This window comes from Pleurodeles waltl, chromosome 11, assembly GCF_031143425.1.
Source record: "Pleurodeles waltl isolate 20211129_DDA chromosome 11, aPleWal1.hap1.20221129, whole genome shotgun sequence".
NCBI classification, from domain to species: Eukaryota; Metazoa; Chordata; class Amphibia; order Caudata; family Salamandridae; genus Pleurodeles; species Pleurodeles waltl.
The window spans coordinates 53,628,474-53,654,774 of NC_090450.1; the positions used below are offsets into that span (position 1 = coordinate 53,628,474).

Genomic DNA, 26,301 nt, shown 5'->3' on the forward strand with positions numbered 1-26,301 from the left:
TAAGATGTAGTTAAAAAAAAAAAAAAAAAAAAGCTAAAAACCAAAATGTATTGGGTCTGAAAAGCACCTACTACTATAGTAGTGCTTGGCACTTAAAGGAGCCACTCTGTAAGTAGCTGTACTTCTGAAAAGACCACATGGAGTCCCTCACCAAAATTACCTAACATGGGCTAACACATTACCCTGCACTATGCTGAAGAAAAATGTGTATAACAAACTAATGGATGAAGAGGGTGAGCTGAATGTGCCAATTAGCAAGTGCATTATGCATATAGGGTTAATAAAATCAAATGGTCAGGAGTAACACCAGGCCTAAGGTCTTTATGGAATTATTTATAGCTACTGTCCCAGTTTAAACTGTTAGCAGCAGTATAAGTATGAAATGGATGGACCTTCATTTCGTCGACCTTTCCCAGTCCAGTAAATGTATTTCTAAATACAGCCTTAGATCTCCCTGGCAAGAGTAATTTTATGAAATAGAGATATAAGTTTCAGTTCAACTTGTTTTCTCTGAAGGACCATGAAAGGAGTGCTTCTTGGTGTGTATCCCATGGAAGCCAAATGTTTGAACTCAGTGATTTTACTGAATGTGTGGCACACATTCATTTAGTTTGCATAAAGAGACCTGAAATGTTTCTCGTCATAGCTTAAAACGTTTCATGTTTTGCAGGCTGAAAGTCCAGCTCTCAAGAAGTCAGTCTCCTTGCTTTCGTTGAGTACACCCAACAGCAACCGCAAGAAACGTCGGTTAAAAGATACAATTGCTCAGTTGGGCAGAGACACTGAAGCCTTTCCTCCCCTCAAACGGCCATCAGCTGAACATTCGCTTTCCTATGGGTCCTTGCTGGACATCTCCAACACACCAGATACTGGAAAGTTCTCAGGTATTTTGATGTCTGTAACATACCTAGGATGTGGTAAGCAACTTGGGTTTGCTATCACATTTACAGTAACCTTATGACTTTACCATGTTTTGGTTTTCCATAAATAACTAACTTTCTTTTTCGAATTGTGCAGGAAGCAGCTTAGAAACCTAGAATACATGCACTGATAGAAAGGCCATCTGCCATCAAAGTCGTAGAGGTAGTCAGTCGAGGAGGAGCTCAAGAAAAATGCAATTTTACTCTGCAAAACGTAATCCACTGCTGGATAGCTATTTTGACATCAGTACAGCATATGCATTCTAGATATGTTCTGTATAATCTGTATGAGGTCTCTAGTTTGACAATTTTTTCCTGTTAAATGAAAAACTACAGCAACCGCCTAGCTCAGGAAGGGTAGAGCTTAGCTGGGAATATGAACGTTTGCATTTGCAAACCTGGTACAATAGCAATTAGGTCACCTTTTACCTGAAGTAGATATGTTGATGTATCTAATCCACAGAATCTGAATTTAAAGTTACTTTTTTTGGCATCGAAAATAAATTTAGCAGTCTCTTGGAGAGGGTATGGCAGAGTAAAGTACAAATCCCAATTTATTGTAAGGAAGATGGTGATTTTAATGCCATTAAGTATGATTGTGATGTTTTGAAGAACCAACATTGTTCTTCATAATTTAAAGTTTTTATTAGGTAACTGTAGCATTAAATTGGGTGCCTTATAATTCAAGTTGTTAAATGGTCTCACTACATACATTAAATTCCCATCTCAGTAGTCATGGTGGGGGATTGTCAGTGGGTTTCTAAAGGAAGGAATAGTGGGTAAACCAGTGTATACAAAATTTTAACTGGAGTAGTGACGGCAACTAATCTATTCCAGAGGCATTAAACAGGCACCGTATTCAAGGTCGTTGTCCCTTTTTAATATACATTTAGTTTAGGTAGTGTCTAAATAACCACATAGTTGAGGGGACCAGATCTCATTAAGGTTATTTGAGTCTTTGAATTTGTTTTCAAAACCTCCTGCAGACACTACTGCCAACCAGCATTTTATTTACAATTTGATGGTAGATTTATCTGGAGCTAAGGGTGTAAAGATATCAGGTTAAGCATATTTTTCCCCTTTTGGTTGAATGGTGGGTGAGACTCAGAAGAGTGAGAATCTAAATTTGACCACTGCGGTCTCAACATATAAACTAAAGAGCTGACTGTTTACCTTTTTGGTGACCAAAATCTATGCCCTGTATCCAAAGTTTGCAGAGCAACACTTAAATCATCACAGCCTTGTGTTAATTTGGTACTGTGGTACTGTGCACATCTAAAAGCAAAAAAGATGCTGACATTGTCCCCGGTATGTTATGAGAATTCCCAAGTAATTGACTAAACAAAAAATAAATTGTTGAAGGAACTTCAATATTGGCTGGTAAGTATTGCAAAGCTGCTTATTTTCTAGAAAACCATAAGTTCCCTTAACCTTTAATTTAACGGACATCACAGCTATGATCTTAAACACAACAGTTGAACAATCCTGTAATGGTTGGGTACGCAACCAAAACCATTAGCTCTACTCGAGGTGTACGGACATCAGAGTACATCACAATTGTTAACACTGGTGACAATCTGACGGGGCACAACATTGTACTTTGTCATCAGCTGCTAGTCTGTGGAAATATTTTTCCATAGATTAAGCACTGCAAGGGTACCTAGTAGCAGAGATTTACTTCAGCCTATCAAATACATTTAATGTTTGAAGATCTGTTTCTTGTGACTATTTGCGTTAGTTACCTTCTTAAAGGTCTGCAAGGGTGCTGATTTGCTGACAGTGATCATGCAGTCTTTGCATCCTTTTTGCTTATGTTTTTTTCACAAATATTTCTAGAGTACACGTTCACCAGATTGGTTTCTTGGCACTGAGGTGCTTGGTTAATTATGTTCATTGTCATTTGTGACACGCGAAACAGTTAATTTTGGGACTACTTAAGCTATGCTCTAGTTAGAAGTGTGACCTTTCACTTTTTACCTTGATTGTTACGATTGACACTTCACCTGACGTTTCAATGGAATGTTAGGTAGTTGTAATAACCTAAATTTAGCCCAACAATGGCTATGTACCTAGGATTGAAAGTCATGCCCAGCGTCACCTGATGTGGGAACATATGGGAGTGATGAGGTACGACCTTGGAATATGAGAAGAAGCAGTAGTATGGCCTAAATGATTCTACGTTTGACTTGCCTGAACTATACGCCATGTAAATATTCAGTTTAAGTTGTTTTGTATAGATAATTGGGCTTAATTTATGATCTAGCCAGTTAAGTTGTATGTTTTTCCTGTTTAAGCCGCAGTCAGTGTTTCATGGTGGATGTAAAATAACCAAACTTTGACAAGCGTCACATTGCTTACATTCTCTAATGGCTAGGGAAGGCTACACATAGTGTCTCAAGTGAAGGATACTCAGTATTTCTGGGGCGTGTCATTGGATACCCTTTTGGGTTAGGGAAACAATTAGGACCTATGTCGTCCTTGATTGGAAGCCAGTAGAGACTTTACCCTGTGTTAAAAGTTTTCTTCTAAGCAAAACCGAGCCAGTTGGGATACAAGAAGTGATGGACTCCTTTCTAAGTATTTGGTGTAACTGGGTAGTGCCTTCAAGCTTAAGAGAGATTGGATACTGTTTGTGTATAGTTGACGGCCAATGTCGTAGGCATCTATAATTCTGGATACGGGAACAAATTGGTCGCAGTTTGTTCAATTCAGTATTTTATTTTTATTATGCCACATTTTCATAATTCATAGCTCACCCATAAACTGACTAAATGAGTCAGACACATTTGGTTTTAAGTGAATCCGCCACACTATGCTGAAGCAGTTCTGAGGGCTGGGTCTGAGCATAAAAAAAGTTTTCTCTGCAAGGAATATTCTAATGGATATTTCTAACTGCAGGTTTCTCACCTTGTGATCTCTCCGGGCACCTATCTGGATCAACACTCTTGCAAAATATCCTGCGCTTCAGGCAGGGTTTGCCATAGACCTCCTTTCATCTGTCTGGCTCAGGACATGAGAATGAGCTGCTGATCACAAAGACACTTTTGCTAATTCTGGTGCCTTTTTTCTCCACCTTGCTAGGAAGATCCAAAGCATTGCTTTTACAGCTTTTCGTTAGTTTTTCTGAGGTTTTCAACCGAGAAAATTCAGCATTGTGCAGATATGGCATCCCAAAATACGATTTAAATTGATTGCTCATGAACCCACACCTTGTCTCTTTGGTACGAAGTATGAGTCCAAGACAAGTGTGCCCTGATGCATCTGCAGGTCATTAGGAAACAAGATGCTAAACTGTCTCAAAACAAAAACAATGGGTTTGGTCCTTCTGCAAGTCACAAGGTCAGTCCCTGTCTCGTTTGCCTTTCTTGATAATTCTTGAACGGTTTCTAGAGACAAGTTGGCAGGAAAACACAATTTCAAGCAAAGTTCTTTGACCTCTCAATGCTGCAGGGATTGGTATGATAGTCTGCACCAGAGGTATCAATCCTTTTCTTTCGTGAGGGCTACTTAAGATCAATGAAAATCAACTTGAGCTGCTAATAGTATTGTAGTGGTGACTACATAGGTATCCACCCTATGCAAGATTATTATCCGTGAATGCCTCAGTGCATCAGCCAGGGAAGTCCGCAGTAAAGTAAAAAAGGCTTGTCCATCTAGAATGAATTTACATAGGTAATTCTTAAGAACTATAGCTTGAATTCCCCGGCAACACAGTAATACTGTTGGCAATAAATCTTTGCAATACCACAAGATTTATCACTATCTGCTTTAAATTTCTTTTGGAAAATTAACCAAGATGGTCTTCTTGCTAGCTCAGACTTACAGGAAATTTTGGTGTAAAGTGCATAATTCAGGGGACAGTGCTTTGATATTAACAAGGTGAGGAATTTGCAGTTATTAATATCCATAAGAGGGATTAACCACTTTATTGTGCAGTATTTTTCTTTGTGGTTACGTTTTCAAAAGCTAATTAAACACCATGTAGAGCATTCCTGCCTAGCTGTTTGTGCTAATGTGTATAAGGATGTGATAGTTCAGTATTTCCCATATCAATAAACTCTGTAGTTTTGTAATTCTTTCGTTAACATAATAGCAAAAGTTAAGAGGTGTAGGTATTTTTTTAAACTAATCTTTGCTTAGGTTTGTGGTCAGTTGGAAATAGTTGAAACTATAAAAGTTTGTTGAAACAATCCAATTTATTACTGGTTTTGTTTAAATGCCTACAGCTAACCCATATCCTCTTTTTCAATCAAATTTTGGTTAACCAGATACTCCAACGAATCACAAAAAAGCTTTCAAGAATTCCACTTCTCTACCACAGACTAAGACTGCAAGATGGCAGGTTGCAATGGAGCTGTATCAAACTGAGAGTAATTATGTTGACATTCTTACCACGGTTGTTCAGGTATGTGGTTAATAAGATGGCATATATTAGAATTATTTTTTATTTATTTGTTGCTTTTGCTTTTTTTATAGCATATTTTTAGATTTGATTTATTAGCACCATGTCTCTTATCAGAGGTTTGCCCTACTGCTATAGTCCTTGGAGCTGCGCCCAGTAATTACTGTTTGTGTACTTGCTTTTCTGATGGCTAGGTCTAACTGCTGATACCTTTCAATCTGAGAAATGTGCAGTAACTCCTGTGCTTTTTGATGCTACGTCAACTTTGCAGCGCCTCCATATGTATCAAGAAGTCTTGCATGGGCACCAACCCTGATCTTGGAAAGTCTCTTCATAATTTTCTGCATCCTACAATGTACATCTGTAGCTCTGCTCACTACCTTGAAGTGTCTGACTTCAGTATTTATGAAAACGGTGTTCTAGGGCCCTAAGCCGTGCTGCAACTGTTGCAAAAAAAAAAAAATACTTTGTTAGACTTTTCCTCCTTGGCGTGGTCTCCCTTAACTTTTTGCCTCTGTTCCCCATGTTGTTGTGGTGTGCTGGACTCTGTTTATGTTACTTTTGTTACTCTGGGCATTTTACCACTGCTAACCAGTGCTAAAGTGCAAGTGCTCCTTTACAAAATGTGTATGTAATTGGCTTATCCATAATTTGCCTTTTTGATTTATTAATAAGTCCCTAGTACAGTGCACTAGAGGTGCCCAGGGCCTGTAAATCTACAGTAATGCTAATAGTGGGCCTGCAGCACTGGTTGTGCCACCCACATAAGTAGCTCTGTAATCATGTCTCAGACCTGCCATTGCAGTGTCTGTGTGTGCAGTTTTAACTGTAAATTCGACTTGGCAAGTGTACTCACTTGCCAGGCCTAAACCTTCCATTTTCTTCCATGTCAGACACCCCTAAGGTAGGCCCTAGTTAGCCCCAAGGGCAGGGTGCAGTGTATGGTTAAGGTAGGACATATAGTAATGTGTTTTATATGTCCTGACAGTGAAATATTGCTAAATACGTTTTTCACTGTTGCAAGGCCTGTCCCTCTCATAGGTTAACATGGGGGCTACCTTTAAATCTGATTAAGGTGTAGATTCCTTTTGGGATCGGATGGACATGTGGAGTTTGGGGTCTCTGAGCTCACAATTTAAAAATACACCTTTCAGTAAAGTTGATTTTTAGATGGTGTGTTTGAAAATGCCACTTTTAGAAAGGGAGCGTTTTCTTGCTTATACCATTTCTGTGAGACTGCCTGTTTGTGGATTCCCTGTCTGGGTCAGTTTGACAGTTGGGCTGGTTGCACCTCACACTAGACAGTGACACAAAGTGAGCTGGGGTGTAGCCTGCATATCCTGATGAGCCATCTGTGCTAGGAGGGAGGAGAGGAGTGGTCACTCACACCTAAAAGGGCTGTGCCTGCCCACACATAATGCAGTCTCCAACCCCCTGGTGAGTGTCTGGGGCCTGGCCAAGGCAGGATTTCACATTCAAAAGAGACTTTACTTTGAAGTAGGTCTACTTCAAAGGAGAAATTGGGTCTAAGAAGGGAACCTAAAACCACAGACTTTAGAAACAGTTCTGGAAATAAGAGGGACCTCTGCCTGGAGAAGAGCTGAGGAAGAAGAGCTGCCCTGCCTGTGACTGTGCTTTGTGGATCTATCCTCCAGCTGCTGCTTCTGCAAGAGTAAGAGGGCAAGGACTGGACTTTGTGTGCCTTCCATCTTGAGAAGAAATCTCCAAGGGCTTGATTTAGAGCTTGCCTCCTGTTTTGGTTCTTTGAAGTCTCAGGGACAGAAAACACTTCTTCCTTACTAGCACCTGGACTCTCTGCTGAGAATCCTGCCATGACAAGTGGTGCCCTATCCAGTCCCTGGGCCCTTGAAAGGAAAAGCTGGTGAAAATTCAAGGAAATCGACTTCGGACGACTCCGGACCAACGCCGCCTGCAACCGACTCCATGATCTTCGCTGGAACGCGACTACCTTCGCAGGCCCAACACAGCTGCAGTCCCACCGAAGTCTGTGACTCCGTGGAAGTCGCTGCAACACGTCGTGACCAACGGCACTCGAACTGTGCGGATTCAACTTTACGCACAGATGCTGCGATCCCTGATTTCGCGCATCGGCTTGTTTTAATTCTTCACCAAGGTACTGTACCTGGGGGTCTGCATGACTCTGTGGCCAGCGCCATTGGTGTCGGATTGTTGGGAACGAGACTGTCACGACGCCGTGTTAACACCTCATCGAAGCATTTTGTGTTTCTAAGCGCTATTTTTTAATTTAATCTTTAAAAAATTTATAACTTGCCTTGTGTATGTCGGATTTTGTCATTTTGGTCTTGTTTTGTTTAGATAAATATTTCCTATTTTTCTAAGCCTGTGTTGTCATTTTGTAGTGTTTTCATTAAGTTACTGTGTGTGTTGGTATAAATACTTTACACCTAGCACTCTGAAGTTAAGCCTACTGCTCTGCCAAGCTACCAAGGGGGTAAGCGGTGGTTAGCTGAGGGCGATTCTTTTACCTTGACTAGCGTGAGGGTCCTTGCTGAACAGGGGTAACCTGACTGTCAACCAAAGACTCCATTTCTAACATTTGTTTACTATTTTTTAGTTTTAAATAAATCAATCCAGGATTTGTAAAGCACAGAAAATCACCCATGAAGATCTGAAGGCCCTGAATTGTAAGCATGGGGGAGATAGTTATTTGCCCAGAATCACAGGATGCTGAGCAGACGCAAAGACTCTAACCTTGTTCCCACAGCAGAGGAACAGGACCACTGGTCTCCCTATGTCCTCGAGCATCATAAGAACTGAACCCCCTCTGTGGTTTGCCTAGGCTGGACTCCGTCCACCACTGCAGCAACTTGCACAGGGCATGTGGGCTGAACTGTATCACTACACCTGAATGCCCCAGTGCCGCCTGAGGTAACCTGTTGGTGTGACCTTGCCCCATATTTACCTTAAGTCCAGGAGATTGGTCCCATAAGTTGCTGTACTATACCTGTATGTGCATTGCTTGTTATTACTCCACAGTATACATTACCGCATCTGAAAAATGCACAGTCAACTTTGGCAAAAAAAATAAATGAAAAAAAATCATAACTCAAAGTACTCAACTGATTCTGGTGATCTTTGTATCAAAGTTTATGTAAAGGTATGTTATTTTTATAGACTGGTGTTAGATTTCTGTGTGCCTGACATGCTTAGAACTACCCGATGATATGCCTGACTGCTTCCACTCCCCACCCCGCACCACAAATACCAACAAAGAGCGGATTGGTGATTTCATTTGTGCCTTTGTGATACCTCTGTTTTGCTTGGGCTGTTAGCACAGTATACCTAATTTTGGTCTACTATATAAAGAGACAGCTTCCGACACATGGCTTCTGGGTTTGTGCACTACGCACACTTTAAACTGCTAGGCGAGTGACTGGTTTGAAGGAAGTTGAACAACTTTGCACTAGTCCCACATAGCTTCTTGCGAAAGAGATTCTGCATATAGTGTCAAGAAATGGCTTTGCCAGAAACATGCTGGGAAGAAATGGTACTACCATTTCCTCTTCACAGACTGAATGTGTTTTGGTTCTGATCTAAGTGTATTTTGCCTTTATTGCTTCATATCTTCAGTCACCTTCTTGGGCCTCTTTTTCACAGTTGCTGTGATTAAAAATTCCCTTGCATGGTTCAAGGTGTATACATTTTGGACGTTTCCGTGAGTTGATGGGTATTAAATTGGTAAGGAGTGGACAACGAGTTTTAGGTTCTGGGAAGTAGGAATGTATCATATTTTTCAATCTCAATTGTGTCTCTAATAGCAGTTATGGTCTCTTCTTTTTTGCATAAGGTAACTTAGTGCTGGAACTCTGGAAGAAATATCTTCCCTTATCCTCCGAATTTGGAGGCCTTTATCTAATTTGAGGGTTAAGGGCTTACATGTCTCCGAATGTCCACTTGAGAGTCCTCCTGTGCAAGGAAATATGGAAATATAACAATGTAATATTAGAAGGTATTAATATGGGGTACTTAGATCAACAAAAGGTAGGATGAAACACCGCCATAAGCTAATACTTCTACGCTGATGGCACAGTTAAAACTCTTGATTTGTTTTTGACAGACCTGACGTTTAGAACATGGAGGGTTATTGAAATCCTTCAAGAAATGAAACATTTGATAGATTCTTGGAATTGGAGCTATTTCTCTTGGTCCCTGGATCCTGAAAGGGCCAGGTTTAGTTTTAATTTGGGTTTAACATTTGCTGCATTCTTATGTTTAGAGGTGAAAGAGGGTGGTTTTAGTTGGCAAGTAACTTTCCATCCTTGTGGTTTGTAAAGTAAAAGTCCTGCTTACAGGATGAGGTTGTCATCCAGAGGAAGCATGACCTGGTCAAATGGGCTATAGCCCAATGCTTGTGGAGAATTTGAGCTGCATTCTCCTCTGTCCAAAGAAAGATGATTTTCTTTGGAATGAAAGAGGAACAATTTTGCAGTCATTTTTAAATGTCAGATGTTAAAGGATCTTATCCGAACGGCAAGCAAGAGGACATTTGATTATCTTGGGTTGGGATTTTACATGTGGGACATGAGAGCTTGGTTAACTCTCAAAATCGTCCGGCCTGGAATTGAGGGCTGCACTTTTTGGACTTTGGGCCGCTGCCATGTAGAAAAATCTACAAGACTTAGAGACATCTGAAAACTAAACATTTGGGTGAGTCCAGGGTGGTGTGCTTCACATGCGCCCCCACCATTTTCTTACCCACAATGCCCTGTAAACCTCCAAACTTGCTTGAAATCACACATTTTCCCAACATTTTTGTGATGGAGCCTTCTGGAATCTGCAGGAATCCACAAAATTCCTACTACCCAGCATTGTCCCATCTATACCAATTAAAATTCTGCCCCACTTATCAGCCTAAAAAACGTTTTTGTTATATTTTTTTTTCTTTTTCAAACTGTCCTTTTGGACCCGCTTTGGTTCCCCTCAATGTTGACATGTTTTTGGCTTTTCCCTGTCACAGGCACTTGGCCCACCTACAGAAGTGAGGTATAATTTTTATCGGGCGACAGAGGAACATTGGGTGGTAGGAAATTTGTGCTGGTGCGGTGATCCCACACAGAAATGTGGAAAAAAAATAAAATGTATATATATATATATATATATATTTTTTTTCCCGTTTTTTTTGTAATAGCAAAATTTGAGGTTTGCTGAGGATTCAGGGTAAAAACACAGTGGGATCCACGCAAGCCACACCTCCCTGGACTCCCTCGGGTGCCTAGTTTTCAGAAATGTCTTGGTTTGGTTGGTTCCCCTAGATGACTGCTGAGCTCTGCACAAAAAACTGAGGTTACCCTCCCCCACCCTACAAAAACAGGACAGTTTTGTAATTGATCATTTTGATGTGTCCACATAGTGTTTTGGGGCATTTCCTGTTGTGGGCACTAGGCCTACCGACACAAGTGAGATAGTTTTTATCGGGAGATGTGAGAAAATGCTGGGTGGAAGGAAGTTTGTGGCTCCCCTCAGATGCCAGAACTTTGCAGCACCGAAAGGAGAGGAAAAGTTTTTTTTGCCAAATTTTGAGGTTTGCAATGGATTCTGGGATACAGACCATGGTGTGAGATCTCCACAAGTCACCACATCCTGGATTTCCCCTAGGTGTCAAATTTTGAAAAATGCATAGGTTTGCTAGGTTTCCCTAGGTGCCGTCTGAGCTAGTGGGCAAAATCCACAGCTAGGCACTTTCCAAAAAACATGTCACATTTCAGTGTAAAACTGTGATGTGTCCATGTTGCGTTTCCTGTCGCGGGTACTAGGCCTACCCACACAAGTGAGGTACCATTTTTTTATCGGGAGACTGGGGAACACAGAATAGAAGAACAGGTGTTATTGCCCTTTGTCTTTAATTTTTTTTCCTTCCAAATGACGTCGTCTATTTGAAAAATGCCCTGTAATTCACATGCTAGTATGGGGACCCCGGAATTCAGAGATGTGAAAATTACCACTGCTTCTCAACATCTTACCTTGTGCCCGTTTTGGAAATATAAATGATTCCTTGATACCTATTTTTCACTCCTTATATTTCACTGGTATACAATGAAAACCCATTGCAAGGTGAAGTTCATTTATTGGATCTGGGTACCTGGGGTTCTTGATGAACCTACAAGCCCTATATATCCCCGCAAGCAGAAGAGTCCAGCAGACGTAACAATATATTGCTTTAAAAAATCTGCCATAGCTGGAAAAAGTTGAAGAAAACGTGGACAGAAATGGCTTTTTTTGCCCTCAATTTCAATATTTAATTTTAGCTGTTATTTTCTGTAGGAAAACCTTGAAGGATCTACACAAATGACCCCTAGCTGAATTCAGAATGTTGTCTACTTTTCAGAAATGTTTAGCTGTCCGGGATCCAGCATTGGTTTCACACCGATTTGTCACTAACTGGAAGGAGGCTGAAAGCACAAAAAAATAGTAAAAATGGAGTATGTCCCAGTAAAATGCCAAAATTGTGTTGAAAAATGTGGTTTTCTGATTCAAGTCTGCCTGTTCCTGAATGCTCGGAAGATGGTGATCTTAGCACCACAAGGATGGTGGGGGGAGGGATGAAGGGTGGGGAGGAAGGGCGGATATTTTGTGTGGGTAGCTTATGTGGACAAAAAGTTTTGAGGGCCTAATTGCGAACTACCCCAAATAGCCAAAAGAAAAAGCTCTGCACCCGAGAGGGGGGGGAAAGGCTTGGCAGCGAAGGGGGTAAAGATGTTGAGGTGGCGTCCATGCTTGTACTATAACTGTGTTTTGGTTAACATTTGTCATCACGAAAATGGACTTCCCTGGGAACAGTTATGATTGGACCCAAATCCTTTGAATGCTGGCTTGATGGAATCTGCACCAGCTTACACTGCTTTGCTGCTGCCAAATGTTCTTCATTGTTTGTTCTTTTTTTAGCTATTTTATCGATTTTACTCTCACAATAAAATAAAAATGTACAGTGCAAGATTAACAGTTTCACACACAGTATCCCAAGGGTACATAGCATCGACTGCCACAAGTGAGGGTGCCTTCATGTCAGATGTTACAACATCAGAGGTGCATACAATAGCAGGTACGGTTTATTAAATTAACCAAGTTCTTGAGCAGTACATGAAAAAAATGTTTTAACATAATCTCACCTGGTTGCAATATACATTGCAACGTCGACTTGGCCTCTGCGTAGGAACTATTACCGGAGCGCGAGTCCCCAGCCATATTTAACTTTTTTAGCAGTTTGACTCGGAGCATGATCTCATACATCACCCTCATCAGTGCGGGCCAGCCTCAGATGGTGCTCTTCTGCCATTCCCCACTCTGTTTGGTGTCTCAGCCATTGGGCAACCAGTGAACTCCAGTGTCCAGCTACTGGATGGCCATGCAGCTATTTTGCTAGGAAAATAGCTAGTTGGGTGAGCTTGTAGGAGATTTTCTGACTTTTAGGCCTCACCACGACACCCAGTAGACTGACCATCTGTGTGAGGAATCACCAGGCTGGTTGCTTCCTTAAAATGTGGCAATACTTATCTCCAGAAGAATTGGACCCTGACGCATTCCCAAGCCAGATGTAGCAAAGTGCCGCTTGGCGCCTCACAGCGTACACATTTAGAACCTCTAGTGGGATCTATTCTATTTAGTTGATAATGTGCAATATAGGTGTGGTGTAAAAAATGAAAATTGAGCAGTTTGAACCTGTTATTACATGACACTGTGCATACCTGGGCTGATGTGCAAGCCCAGTCAGTGTATGCAGTGGGCTCCCCTAAAGCGTGCTCCCAGATCCTCCATGCTACACATGGGTATTTCCGCCTGTCACCCCTTAGGGCCCCGCAAAAAAGAATGATTGTGTCTTCTCCTTCACCCCACCCCCGATAGGCCATCAAACACCTCAAAGGGATGGTGTGCCGCTGGAAAATTAGTCCACGACTCTTTTACAACATTCTCCAGTTTGGTGTGATGTAAAAACTGTCCAGGGCCAACCCCCAAAGGAGTCCTGAACATCTTGGAAGGTGACCAGTTTTGCAGCATTACACATCTTCTGACAACCCCCTATCCTCCATAGTTCCATTAATAGGTCAGTATATATAGTTAGGAAGGGTACAAGATCCCACAGGTGGTGTTCCCTGCTGAAAGAGGCTCTACGGAGAACCTTCTGAACCACATTTTCCCAGATCGCAGCTGTAGTCCTAGCTATATACAACCGAGCCTATGTGTCTTCTGCAATCTAAGTGCCCCAACAGCTGTTTCTCCCAGTTGTTCGGCTCAGCTAACTACCGAACGGCATGCTGCAAATGTGCTGCGTAGTAATGAAACTGTACATCTGGGACAGCTAGCTCTCCATGTTTCTTTTAAGCATTACCAGTGCCACCCTCCTGCGCTTACTTGCTCATCCAGGGAGACCAACAGGCTATCCAGCCTCCTGAAAAAGCTAGGCTTGAACGGGAAAAGTGAATGAGTTAGCGCGGGAGGAAGACCACCTTTGCCATGGCTGCTCTACGCATCACAGAGAGGAAGTTCAGTGTTCCAGGAAGCGATTGAGTGCTCAAGATCCTTCACAACCCTGTCTACATTCCTGATCTTGTTCCGACTTTGTATTAGTGACCCAAACCCTCAGAAACATCCTGTCTCCCATCGAAGCCTCTCAGCCAGCAATTGATCATGGTGTTTCCCATTGAACCCACCGAGAAGGAACAAGCGATTTGCTGGTATTTTCTTTTAGCCCAGAAACCACACCAAAAGTTACCAGCAGTTGTATTGAGTGGAACTGGCAGGGGATCAAACAAACTAGTGCATCATCCGCATACAATCCCACTGAGTGGGATCACCCACCCTGATGCCCAGGGTACCATTTTCCTACGCAACAGAGCAAGGGGCTTGATCGTATGCGCAAATAGGAGATGAGAAAGGGGGGGGGCACCCTGGCAATCATCCACGACTCCGAGAGGGCACCCCTCACCCCGATGTGAATAGAGGGCTCAGTGTACAGGAGGCATAGTCTCCTGGGTTTCTGGAGTCACAGCTGCAGGATGAGTCCACTTTGGTGCAGATTTCGTCGAGGTATGCAGATAGGCCAGAGGGATGGTACAAGGTCAGCTGCTTCTTTTCTCCTTTTCTGCTTTCGTGGCTCTTAAATGTCCTTGGTCATCTTAGGTTGTCAGTATCTGCTTCTCTGGTGCATGGGGCTCCCTTGAATACTGAATTAATGGGCCTTAGGTTTGTGTAGGGTAGCCAATAGGCTACTGATCCTTGGGGTCACTACGTCCCCCTTATATGACCACTTTCTGTGGGAAGTGTGCTTAGCCCTGTGCCTGAATTCCTAGATATGCCATCACAAAGATTTCTACCTCTGGAATTTCGTGTCCACCTTTCAGTAGCCCACCTTAGAGGTGGTATTAGCCTGGAGTTGGGACGCCTACCTGGCTAACTAATTTTACCACGTGGCCTCTGGAAAGGGGGCGGTGGCTTCCTCTTCCGTGAGGGGAGCCAGATTCGCATTTCAAAGGCGGCAGCCCTTTGAGGCTTCCAGCCTTAGGAAGGTGAATCATAGGCCCTCGTGTGGGAGGGGGTGTTTTACACTCTTCCCAGACAGGTTTTTGTTAAGGGACTCCTGAGAGCAGAAGACTCTTACTGTAGTCAATAACTACCAGAATTGTCTCGGGTGGCAGGCTTGCAGAAACCAGTCAGCAAGGACACTAGATGCTGGTACGGTGTCAGGAGGAACCTCTAAGGTGCCCTCTGGGTGCATGTATTGGTAAATCCAACACTGGCATCAATGTGGGTTCACCAATACAAGATGCTTGATACCAAACATCATCCCTACCTTCAGTGAAGCCATCATGTAGCTAGGGAACTCATATTGACCAGTGTCCAGCACATGCATTTAAAATGGCTGCCCTGCCCACTTACTATGTCTGAGAATTGACAGACCTAGGAGAGGCATATCAGCTTTTGCAGATATACCCTCACATGTAATATAATGCACCCTGCTTTAGGGCTGTAAGGCCTGCTGTAGGAGTGACTTACATAAATTGCCTGCAGTGTTAGAAGACATGGCACACAGGCTGTGTGCCATGTTGTGTTTTCACTTGTGTCTGCACCAAGACATGCGGACTGCAATGGCAGCCTGTGACGTGCTCAGTGTGAGGGGTCCCTTAGGGTGGCACAATTTGTGCTTCAGCCCTTGGGGGCCCACTTTAGCACTTCAGGCCCCAGTCACCTAGGGTACCATTTACTTGGGACTTACAGAGGGTGCTAAAGGATTTGCCATTTGGGGAAACAATTGTGCAATTTTGGGGGAAAGAACACTGGCACTGGGGACTTGGTTGGCAAGGACCCAGTACACGTCAGTCAAAATTGCATCAAATACTAGGCAAAAAGTGGGGGGGTACTGCAACAAAAATCCAGTTCCCTACAATCCCCAAACCCCATACATAATTTATTGCCATCTTATAGAACCTAGAGCTTGATATAACAAACCAGAGCCAAGTAGCGACCCCGATACAACCATCCTGGTGGTACTCCTCGCTAACTGCATAAAAACACATGAAGAGGACTCCCACTGCCCTAGGAAGGAGAGATGGTTAGACAGAGGTACTTCACAAAGACATATCCAGAGGCAGTACATCACATGTCAGAATGAACCTGCATCATCGAAGTCCCCAAAACATACCAAGTCTTTGGGTCCTGGCATTGGGTGCTGTTGCGAGGCGGCCAGACCCATGGTGCCATTCTCCTGAATGACCACCCTAGGGAGACAATCCTCCCAAGAAGATTGTCCGCGCCTAGTCCCTACCTCCTATCTAGCACTCCAGGTACGACTACCTGCTCCTGCAGGCCCCTTGGTCGGGCAGGATACAACAATATGTAGCAGTGGCCTTGACCTCTAGGAACTTCTTACAGGTCCCTTGCACTTTATTAGTATAGTCTGGGTAAATAGAAACCCTCCAGTTCATACCTTGCAGTGTCTGTATCCCTGGCCGCGCACAGAATGTGTTTTTTTGACTTCCTAGTACAATATGTGGGCTATTATGGATCGCATTGGTGCCCCAGGGCGAGGCGATGTCTTGATGGTGAACATACGGGTTTTAGGGTATCTCAGATCTATTGTTCCACAAATTGTTTTGTGGCACACATCTCTGCCCATTCCGGGAACTCCAGGAGGTGCACTTTGTTACAACGTGACCATCCCTCTGTGCCATTGTTTTGCAATGCTTCGGACTGAGAGACGACAAAATGAAAGAAATGCCAACAATGAAGCACACTTAGTCTGACTAATGAATTTATTAAGTCACGTCTCAAGGTTTAAGAGGAAAGCGTTTGTTAAATGCAGCAACACAAGTACACTTCTGAAAATATTCACAGCAGTAGAATAATCATAGAAACAAAGAAGATACACTACTTCAACCAAGGATAATATATGTATATATAGTGATTATATATTCATGCACAGCGCAAAGCTAAAAGTTAAAATAAAAAATGCATCATCATGGGTCTTGACAGTGACATCATCTCTTCCCCAGCTTCAAGTTGTGAACCCAGACAACTGCAAAGAGCGAGAACTACCCACAATGGGAACCCGGTCATCAAGCTTCCTCTTATACTTTAAGCAAGCTGGAGAGGAGAGTTCTAGAAACTCCCCCCACTCCCCCTCCTGACCCCCCCCCCCCCCCTCCTACAGTAGGTTGTTGTTGAAATGCTGGCTGAACCAGGTCAGTGTTGAAAGAGCACGGTTAGAAATTGGCCACATCCCAAGGTGTGCTCCCAAGCCGTACCATAAACGTTCTCTGGTACATCCTTATCTATCTCTCCTCCATGTTATGTCACTGCCGTGGTGAGAGAGATAAGAGCAAAAAACTTGTTGCATATGTTGTGTACTGAAAAATACCTGCACCACCAATTTGACTGTTTTAAGGTAAGCACAAAATGCAGTCAGTGGTCAAGATGGAACTGGGGGGGGGAAATATAGATAGCATTGAACTCGCCCAACCGCGCCTCCAGGGTCCCCCGACCCGAATGTGACAAGGCCACCTTCTTCTTCAAAGTAGCCACCCCAGCCTGGAGCTCCCCTGTCCTATCCTCTGCCACTTCAGTGTTTTTTCTCAGGCCCGAGCTTTGAGGAAGCTTCAAACGAACTAGCTGCATTTTCAGTCTGTGCTATTAATTTTGCATTTCTAGTGCAAGCATACCTCCCTGAGGTCACTGTGGTTTATCAAGTTCAGCTTCATACTTTTCACTTAATTAACTAAAGCTAATTTTTGATAAATATTTTCCTTAAATATCTATTGGATTGGACAAACATTTTGAAATTAACTTTTGCTTCATTTTGTTGTACATGTAATGTCTCAAACATAGAAAACTGTCATAAAATTAATAGTTGACACATTTCCATTTTAGATTTTTCAGATACCTTTGGAAAAAGAGGAGCAGTGTGGCGGTCCAATTCTGGCACAAGAAGAGATTAAAACCATTTTTGGCAGTATTCCAGACATTCTTGACGTTCACACTAAAATTAAGGTGACTGACTTCTTTTACCGTATCTCAGTTTTAGCACCTTTATGAGATGTATTTTTAATATTATAAATCTCACTCTGCATTTTACTTCGAGGTTTTATTTAAAATACATACCTAGATGACTATTAGAACAATATGAAGATAAAAGATGGGTGAACGAAATCTATACTGCTTTTTTCCGAATGTGGCCTATTTCCTGCTTTATTCCATCCAATAGTGAGTTTCGTTCTTTAGATACTGGAGCTATTGAATACGTTCTTTGTTTAATTGAATTCAAACATGTATAGAGCATTCTGAATTGCCATTGTATTGGTATTTTTTTTTTTAGTAATGTTTTTACTGGCCTGACTCAAACCTACAATGAAATATTGTTCTGAACAGTCTCTGCAAAGGTATAAAATATTTGACTTTGAACCTGTTTGGGTTTTCTGATTTTTCTAATTTAGAATTGCTTGATCGGTCAGTGTGTTAAGGCACCTGCTAAATTAATCAGACCGTATCCTACAGCTGACATGCTTGAACCCCTGCTGCTGTCTTTGCTGTTATTTTCGTTGGGCCTTGTTCAACATTAAAGGTTTCTTTAATGCTGCCACTTCACCATGCTAGGGAAATAACTATGGCACAAAACTGTGTACTGGTAGCATTTGTTTCTTTGCTTTCTGCCTTTCTGTGAAGCTCTTGGTGCATCTTTCCATTTAAAATTCGCCAGGCACCCATTTTTAGGTGTAGTGATTCTGGAGTATAACTGCAGTATACTCAACAACTTAAGTCTTTTGAGCAGTTAATTGACCACATTAAACATTTATCGGTTGGACAAGCGGTTGGATTGGGAGTGTTGTCAAAATAGCAGGGATGTACGTTAGTGGTGTAGAAAACCTGAATGCCATGTTCTTGATCAAAAACATTATTTTCCATAGGATGATCTTGAAAACCTGATGAGAAGTTGGGTCGAAAACAAGAGTATTGGTGCAATCATTCTTAATTATGTAAGTGTTTTGCATTTATTTATGCTGTGTGGATTCTTAGAGTTGTAACATTAACTGTACCATTCTGGAAATCTCTATCCATATCTGTGTACATTCCTAACATTAACTGTGCTGTTCCGGAAATCTCTATATCCATATTTGTGTACATTTCCAATGTTTTTGTGATGTATCCATTTAGTACAGCATAATTCTGTTACAAAAATGAGCTCATCTCTATAAAGGTGTGGAGGTAAAGAAATCACCTTCTGAGCAAATGACTTGATGTATTGCATCCAATATGACAATGGTTTAAAGTACCTCTCATCTTAATAGTTCAGGCTACATGAATGTGAAGGTTCTGAAATTAGTTCAGCCAACAGTTGGTTTTAGCTTATTAGTTTGGTACTTTGTTTCGGGTTAGCCTAATTTAAGAGTGGGATGCATTATGGCCTTATTTAAAGGTGAGATTTTATGAGGTCAGTTTATCTAAATGCTAGTTATGGCCAAAGTAAAATCCTTAGGGCGAGGTGTATCACTTTACTATAGTATGGAGTTTCAGAACATGATCTGCTTGACTAGTCGCCCCTATTGATCATTGAGGCAAGCTATGTAAAGTGCTCCTTTTGCAGCATTGAAGCCCTGGCTTAAAGTTTATTTTGGATGAAAGCTGCTTTTTAGTTCTCTTAATAATACGCATGTTAGTCTGATTATTTGGCAATGAGGCCAATCATGTGAATGCTAGAACAAATCCCCTTTCCTTCTCCGCAACAGAATGTGGCTCTTTCTGAATATGGGGAAAGGTAAATGGCCTTTCTATCAAGTTACTACATTCAACAAGCATTTGGGTTTCGGGCGGAAGACTCAGTTTAATTTAGGGACAATTTTGTTTTTTTTGAGAGACGTTTGAGATCATTGAATAGGCCGCTCTTTATTACTCTGTTTTGCTGGTAACCTTGTTTTAATTAACTTCCCATCCTGCAGTCAGTCTATGAAGGTTAGCTAATGCCCTATGTGGCCCTATATTCTGTTGTCTTAATGTCCTTTATTTGGAAAACGGATGGTGCAAGCAATCTGTCTTTTGACTAGTCTTCTCTGTTCCAGGTACATCTAGTCATGTTGGGTTGTTTCCTTAAAACCACTGGTGTCTGACAACTGTCTCTCCCCATAATCTCTCCCTCCATCCTGGAAGTGGTTGCATTTAATGTAGCATTAGTGCTGGGTTAACAAGTATTTGACATCTGAGCCGATTTTAATTATCTGGAGGGCATCTCAGTCAGTTTTTTTTTTTGGAATGACCATTGTCAACTCTGCATTGCTTAAAGGTTGGCTGAAATGAACATCCCTAATATACTCCCATCCTACTCCAGCTCCTTGTTCTTAGAACTTTTTTCACAATTATTGGAGTTTAATGAAAATAGGGCATGTGGAAAAAATCCTAGTTGTCTGCCCTGTTTTCTTCCCTGTATCCTTTCCCTCCGTAGAATCTTTTCCGTCTAATATCGACTAATCAGGCGGTGGTAATGGAAAGGACATAAATGTGTTTGGAGAGAAGGAAGGCTTCAGCATCAATAGGGTTTCCATTGCAATAAAATAATGTATACATATTTGTAAAACTTAAAGTAGCAAATGAACCTGGCTTGCTGTACGATTTGTAGTCTCTAATCAGAGCCCTTAGTCATTTATAGTACTAGTTTCTTAGTTTGCTCCTTTGTAGAAAGTGGTTCTGTGATCCTGGCTGTAGAAGCTAAAATGCCATAGTTAATGTACTGTTTCAAGACTAGCATTTAATAATTCTTGCCACACAACTGTTTTGTCTGCACTTTTTTGAATAAGGAAACTCATTATAGCCTTTTACAGGTGTCTTTGCCAAGAGCAATACCACTATCAATGATCCTAGTCATGGAACAGCTGTTAGTGACCCTGTGTTTATCAATCCATCCTTAGTGACCTTCCCTGCCCGCATCATTCCTGTATAGAACTATTCTGATGTTTTCATTAGCAATTAAATATTCTCTATTCCATATCTTTTTCTCTTAGTCGAAGGATTTGGTGAAAACCTACCCTCCGTTTGTGAACTTTTTTGAAATGAGCAAAGAAACAATTGCCAAATGTGAAAAGCAGAAGCCCAGATTCCATGCTTTCCTTAAGGTATGATACAATGCTTTTTAAAAGCTTTCTATTGTAAAGTTTGTATCCAGGTTTCTGAAGTAAATTGTATTTTTAGGGTTGGCATAGAGTCCTCTTGACTTTCTAGCAGGAGAAATTGCCTTAACTACATGTTGAAATGTTTCCCTTCAATACATATGGGACTCAAATTTTCACCAAGAGCTGCCTGTTAAGTCTGACGATGTATTCGCCTGTAGAATGGTCTGTTTTTTCATAAATTTGGTAATCCCAATACAAGTGTCTTTTAGGACGTACTTGAATAAAATAATGTACAGTTTATTCTGTAATTGCTATTTGTTTGCACTTGATAGTTTTATTTGAACCACTAATGTTCAAATCTACTTTTGGAGGCATATCCCTTCCTAGTGAATCGCTCACTCGGCATAGCAGTGCAGTTAGGAGTGATAAAGAATTAATAATTAGGGTGCAAATAGCTCAACACGGCTGCATAAAAGTAGAATAGTTTGGCTATTATGTCTGCCCTAATTAGGGCTCTGAACCTTTGTGCTTTACTGAAATATAACAAAATTACACTTTAAAACTGTAAAGTGTGGCAACATGGGATTGTATTTTCTTTCAGTTACAATTAGAGTTCTGAAAGGGGGTGGGGGCAAGACATATATATTGTTGACAACCTTTTTGAAGGTTTCTTTAGTTGTTTGAATTTAGATTCCAATTTTGTGATTAGTCTCGGACTGGAGTATTTTTGGGAATCTAATGCAACTATCTGCATAGATGACAAGGTTCTATAACACACCCTGTGTGCTAGGCAGATTAATGTATGAGCAGTTTCTCTTGGTAATGTATTACTATTTGTTCTAAGTGAAGCCTGTAAAGAAGTGTGAAGGGGCAGGTTTATTATGGCAGGACTTTCTGTTCTTCTGAGGTTGGCAGTATTAGTATGGAATTTTTCTATTTGATTTTTTTATGGTATCCTAAATAAACTGGTAAAGTATTCCAGTTTTCTTATGTTAGCCTCATTTATTAGATTATGCAAAGTTTACATGCGTTTTCTAAGCATGCTCCCCCAAATAGAAGACCTGGATTTTTTTGCGCTGTCTGTGATGAACTGCAAGGACATTCAGTAAAACAGTACTGAGGCTATAATCTTTTGTTGGTGTTTTTTTTTTTTTCTTTCTGGCCTAAGTTGTTGCAAATAAATGGGTACTAGTTGTCTACTGTAGGGAAACTGTTAACTAATGGGACAGAGGTCTCAGTTTTGATATGGTATGATAGACTCCGAAGGCCAAATAAAGTCTGTAGGAAGTTGGCTCTGTATGTGCTATTTCAAAGGTAGGAATAGCATGCACAGAGTCCAAGGGTTCCCCTTAGAGGTAAAATAGTGGTAAAAATAGATAATACTAATGCTCTATTTTGTGGTAGTGTGGTCGAGCAGTAGGCTTATCCAAGGAGTAGTGTTAAGCATTTGTTGTACATACACATAGACAATAAATGAGGTACACACACTCAGAGACAAATCCAGCCAATAGGTTTTGTTATAGAAAAATATCTTTTCTTAGTTTATTTTAAGAACCACAGGTTCAAATTTAACATGTAATATCTTGTTTGAAAGGTATTGCAGGTAAGTACATTAGGAACTTTGAATCATTTCAATTGCATGTATACTTTTCAAGTTATTCACAAATAGCTACTTTAAAAGTGGACACTTAGTGCAATTTTCACAGTTCCTGGGGGAGGTAAGTTTTTGTTAGTTTTACCAGGTAAGTAAGACACTTACAGGGTTCAGTTCTTGGTCCAAGGTAGCCCACCTTTGGGGGTTCAGAGCAACCCCAAAGTCACCACACCAGCAGCTCAGGGCCGGTCAGGTGCAGAGTTCAAAGTGGTGCCCAAAACGCATAGGCTAGAATGGAGAGAAGGGGGTGCCCCGGTTCCGGTCTGCTTGCAGGTAAGTACCCGCGTCTTCGGAGGGCAGACCAGGGGGGTTTTGTAGGGCACCGGGGGGGACACAAGCCCACACAGAAATTTCACCCTCAGCAGCGCGGGGGCGGCCGGGTGCAGTGTAGAAACAAGCGTCAGGTTTTCAATGTTGGTCTATGAGAGATCAAGGGATCTCTTTAGCGCTGCAGGCAGGCAAGGGGGGGCTTCCTCGGGGAAACCTCCACTTGGGCAAGGGAAAGGGACTCCTGGGGGTCACTTCTGCAGTGAAAGTCCGGTCCTTCAGGTCCTGGGGGCTGCGGGTGCAGGGTCTTTTCCAGGCGTCGGGACTTAGGTTTCAGAGAGTCGCGGTCAGGGGAAGCCTCGGGATTCCCTCTGCAGGCGGCGCTGTGGGGGCTCAGGGGGGACAGGTTTTGGTACTCACAGTCGTAGAGTAGTCCGGGGGTCCTCCCTGAGGTGTTGGTTCTCCACCAGCCGAGTCGGGGTCGCCGGGTGCAGTGTTGCAAGTCTCACGCTTCTTGCGGGGAGTTGCAGGGTTCTTTAAAGCTGCTTCTGGAAACAAAGTTGCAGTCTTTTTGGAGCAGGTCCGCTGTCCTCGGGAGTTTCTTGTCGTCGTCGAAGCAGGGCAGTCCTCAGAGGATTCAGAGGTCGCTGGTCCCTTTGGAAGGCGTCGCTGGAGCAGAGTTCTTTGGAAGGCAGGAGACAGGCCGGTGAGTTTCTGGAGCCAAGGCAGTTGTTGTCTTCTGGTCTTCCTCTGCAGGGGTTTTCAGCTGGGCAGTCCTTCTTCTTGTAGTTGCAGGAATCTAATTTTCTAGGGTTCAGGGTAGCCCTTAAATACTAAATTTAAGGGCGTGTTTAGGTCTGGGGGGTTAGTAGCCAATGGCTATTAGCCCTGAGGGTGGGTACACCCTCTTTGTGCCTCCTCCCAAGGGGAGGGGGTCACAATCCTAACCCTATTGGGGGAATCCTCCATCTGCAAGATGGGGGATTTCTAAAAGTTAGTCACTTCAGCTCAGGACACCTTAGGGGCTGTCCTGACTGGCCAGTGACTCCTCCTTGTTGCTTTCTTTGTTCCCTCCAGCCTTGCCGCCAAAAGTGGGGGCCGTGGCCGGAGGGGGCGGGCAACTCCACTAAGCTGGAGTGCCCTGCTGGGCTGTGACAAAGGGGTGAGCCTTTGAGGCTCACCGCCAGGTGTCACAGCTCCTGCCTGGGGGAGGTGTTAGCATCTCCACCCAGTGCAGGCTTTGTTACTGGCCTCAGAGTGACAAAGGCACTCTCCCCATGGGGCCAGCAACATGTCTCTAGTGTGGCAGGCTGCTGGAACCAGTCAGCCTACACAGATAGTTGGTTAAGTTTCAGGGGGCACCTCTAAGGTGCCCTCTGTGGTGTATTTTACAATAAAATGTACACTGGCATCAGTGTGCATTTATTGTGCTGAGAAGTTTGATACCAAACTTCCCAGTTTTCAGTGTAGCCATTATGGTGCTGTGGAGTTCGTGTAAAACAGACTCCCAGACCATATACTCTTATGGCTACCCTGCACTTACAATGTCTAAGGTTTTGCTTAGACACTGTAGGGGTACAGTGCTCATGCACTGGTACCCTCACCTATGGTATAGTGCACCCTGCCTTGGGGCTGTAAGGCCTGCTAGAGGGGTGTCTTACCTATACTGCATAGGCAGTGAGAGGCTGGTATGGCACCCTGAGGGGAGTGCCATGTCGACTTACTCATTTTGTTCTCACTAGCACACACAGGCTTGTAAGCAGTGTGTCTGTGCTGAGTGAGGGGTCTCTAGGGTGGCATAATACATGCTGCAGCCCTTAGAGACCTTCCCTGGCATCAGGGCCCTTGGTACCAGAGGTACCAGTTACAAGGGACTTATCTGGATGCCAGGGTGTGCCAATTGTGGAAACAATGGTACATTTTAGGTGAAAGAACACTGGTGCTGGGGCCTGGTTAGCAGGGTCCCAGCACACTTCTCAGTCAAGTCAGCATCAGTATCAGGCAAAAAGTGGGGGGTAACTGCAACAGGGAGCCATTTCTTTACAAAGTCCTTACAAGTACAAAGGCTTCTGAGTAATTCCAGAGCTTAATGTTCATAACTTATAGCAAGGCATTCTCAGACACTTGAATGTTGTATTTGAATAGCAGCACCAAAATGATTAAAATGTAGAGGGGTTCGAAAAATCTAAAAGTGTCCAGCAATCAAGATGAAACCAAAAATGTAATATAATCAAGTTGACTGGTCCCTGCCAGATCCCAAGTGTTGGCGATGGTCTGTGGTCTGGTAAGGGTATGTAGCTCACTCTGGGCTAGAGTTCTGTCTGAGCTGGTCACTATCATGGAAGTCAAAATCTTCGTGTGGTGAGCCAAAAGGCTGTGTGGCCAGTTATCCACAGGTTCATATAGGTACATTTTAATATATCTAACTTCTTCCTTGGTGTTCCTGAAGTTCCCAAAATTCCAGGAAAGGTGTATTGTAAATCACACAAAGAATTCAAGTAGGATAAAGAAATGTATTCACTCTTTCAAGGTCCACAGCCAATCCGTGATCTGGCTGAATTTCTTCAAGGCACAGACAGATTAATCTTTTCTTGGATCGTCCATACTTTTTCCAAGCCTAGTAGCTGAAATTCCACAAGTCATTATTCTCTTGAACATCTCATCCCTCTTTGCTACTTGTGGATCAGCCATAGTCGAGCAGCCCTGACCCTCAGAAGCTTTTCTCCTGCAAATATTTAATGCAAAGCAGGAATCTTCACTTCTCACACCTTCATCAGGCACAGATACTTTTTCACCTTAGTCTTATTTACTTTTTATTATAGTCTTTGAATGTTACTCTTGAAGTAATTTGACAGTTATTTGAGTCATTTCATTTTTAACTAAAATGGTTTTGTAATCAATGGCGTATTCAGTAGGTTATGTAAAACCTTTAAAATCGCAAAGCTTTCTGTATCCCAAGGTGTGCAGCCAGGATTTCATGTATTACCCCCGAATTGATAATTTTTTGAGGGAAAACAAATTAGCAAAACCTAGATCAGGTTATAGAATGTTTCTACATCTTGAGCAGACAGATTGGTCCGCTCATCCCCTTCATGGCTTTGAGCTTTTTCAGTTTATTTCAATTTCTCTGGAAGAATTGGAATAGGCAGTTGTGAACCTTAAGTCTGGCCCACCCCTCTCATTGTCCATGTACAGTTCTTTCATTGGCATTAAATGTAGTTAATTCAGTTCTCAGATTATTTTAAACCTCTGATTCCTTGCTGATTGTTCCACTGGTCTGGAAATATGCTAAGGGGATTCCTTTATTGAAAAAACACTAATCTATTGTACATCTTTAGAAATATTTCTCTCCTCTCAACAGCCAACAAGATGCTGGAGAAGCTGATTAACCGTCAGCTGTCAGAAGCTGCTTTGGTTGCAACACTTGGTCAA

General features: G+C 42.4%; 1 protein-coding gene across 4 annotated transcripts in view; it reads left to right on the forward strand.

Annotated features, from left to right (window-relative positions):
• ECT2 (epithelial cell transforming 2) overlaps positions 1-26,301 on the forward strand; it is a 201,735-nt gene that overhangs the window by 106,723 nt on the left and 68,711 nt on the right. For all 4 annotated transcript variants that reach the window (XM_069213046.1, XM_069213048.1, XM_069213047.1 and 1 more), the window contains 5 exons: positions 671-884; positions 5,189-5,325; positions 17,722-17,841; positions 18,756-18,824; positions 20,841-20,951. In XM_069213046.1, coding sequence (XP_069069147.1) covers positions 671-884; positions 5,189-5,325; positions 17,722-17,841; positions 18,756-18,824; positions 20,841-20,951 — 651 coding nt within the window. The remainder of the gene's footprint in view (positions 1-670; positions 885-5,188; positions 5,326-17,721; positions 17,842-18,755; positions 18,825-20,840; positions 20,952-26,301) is intronic.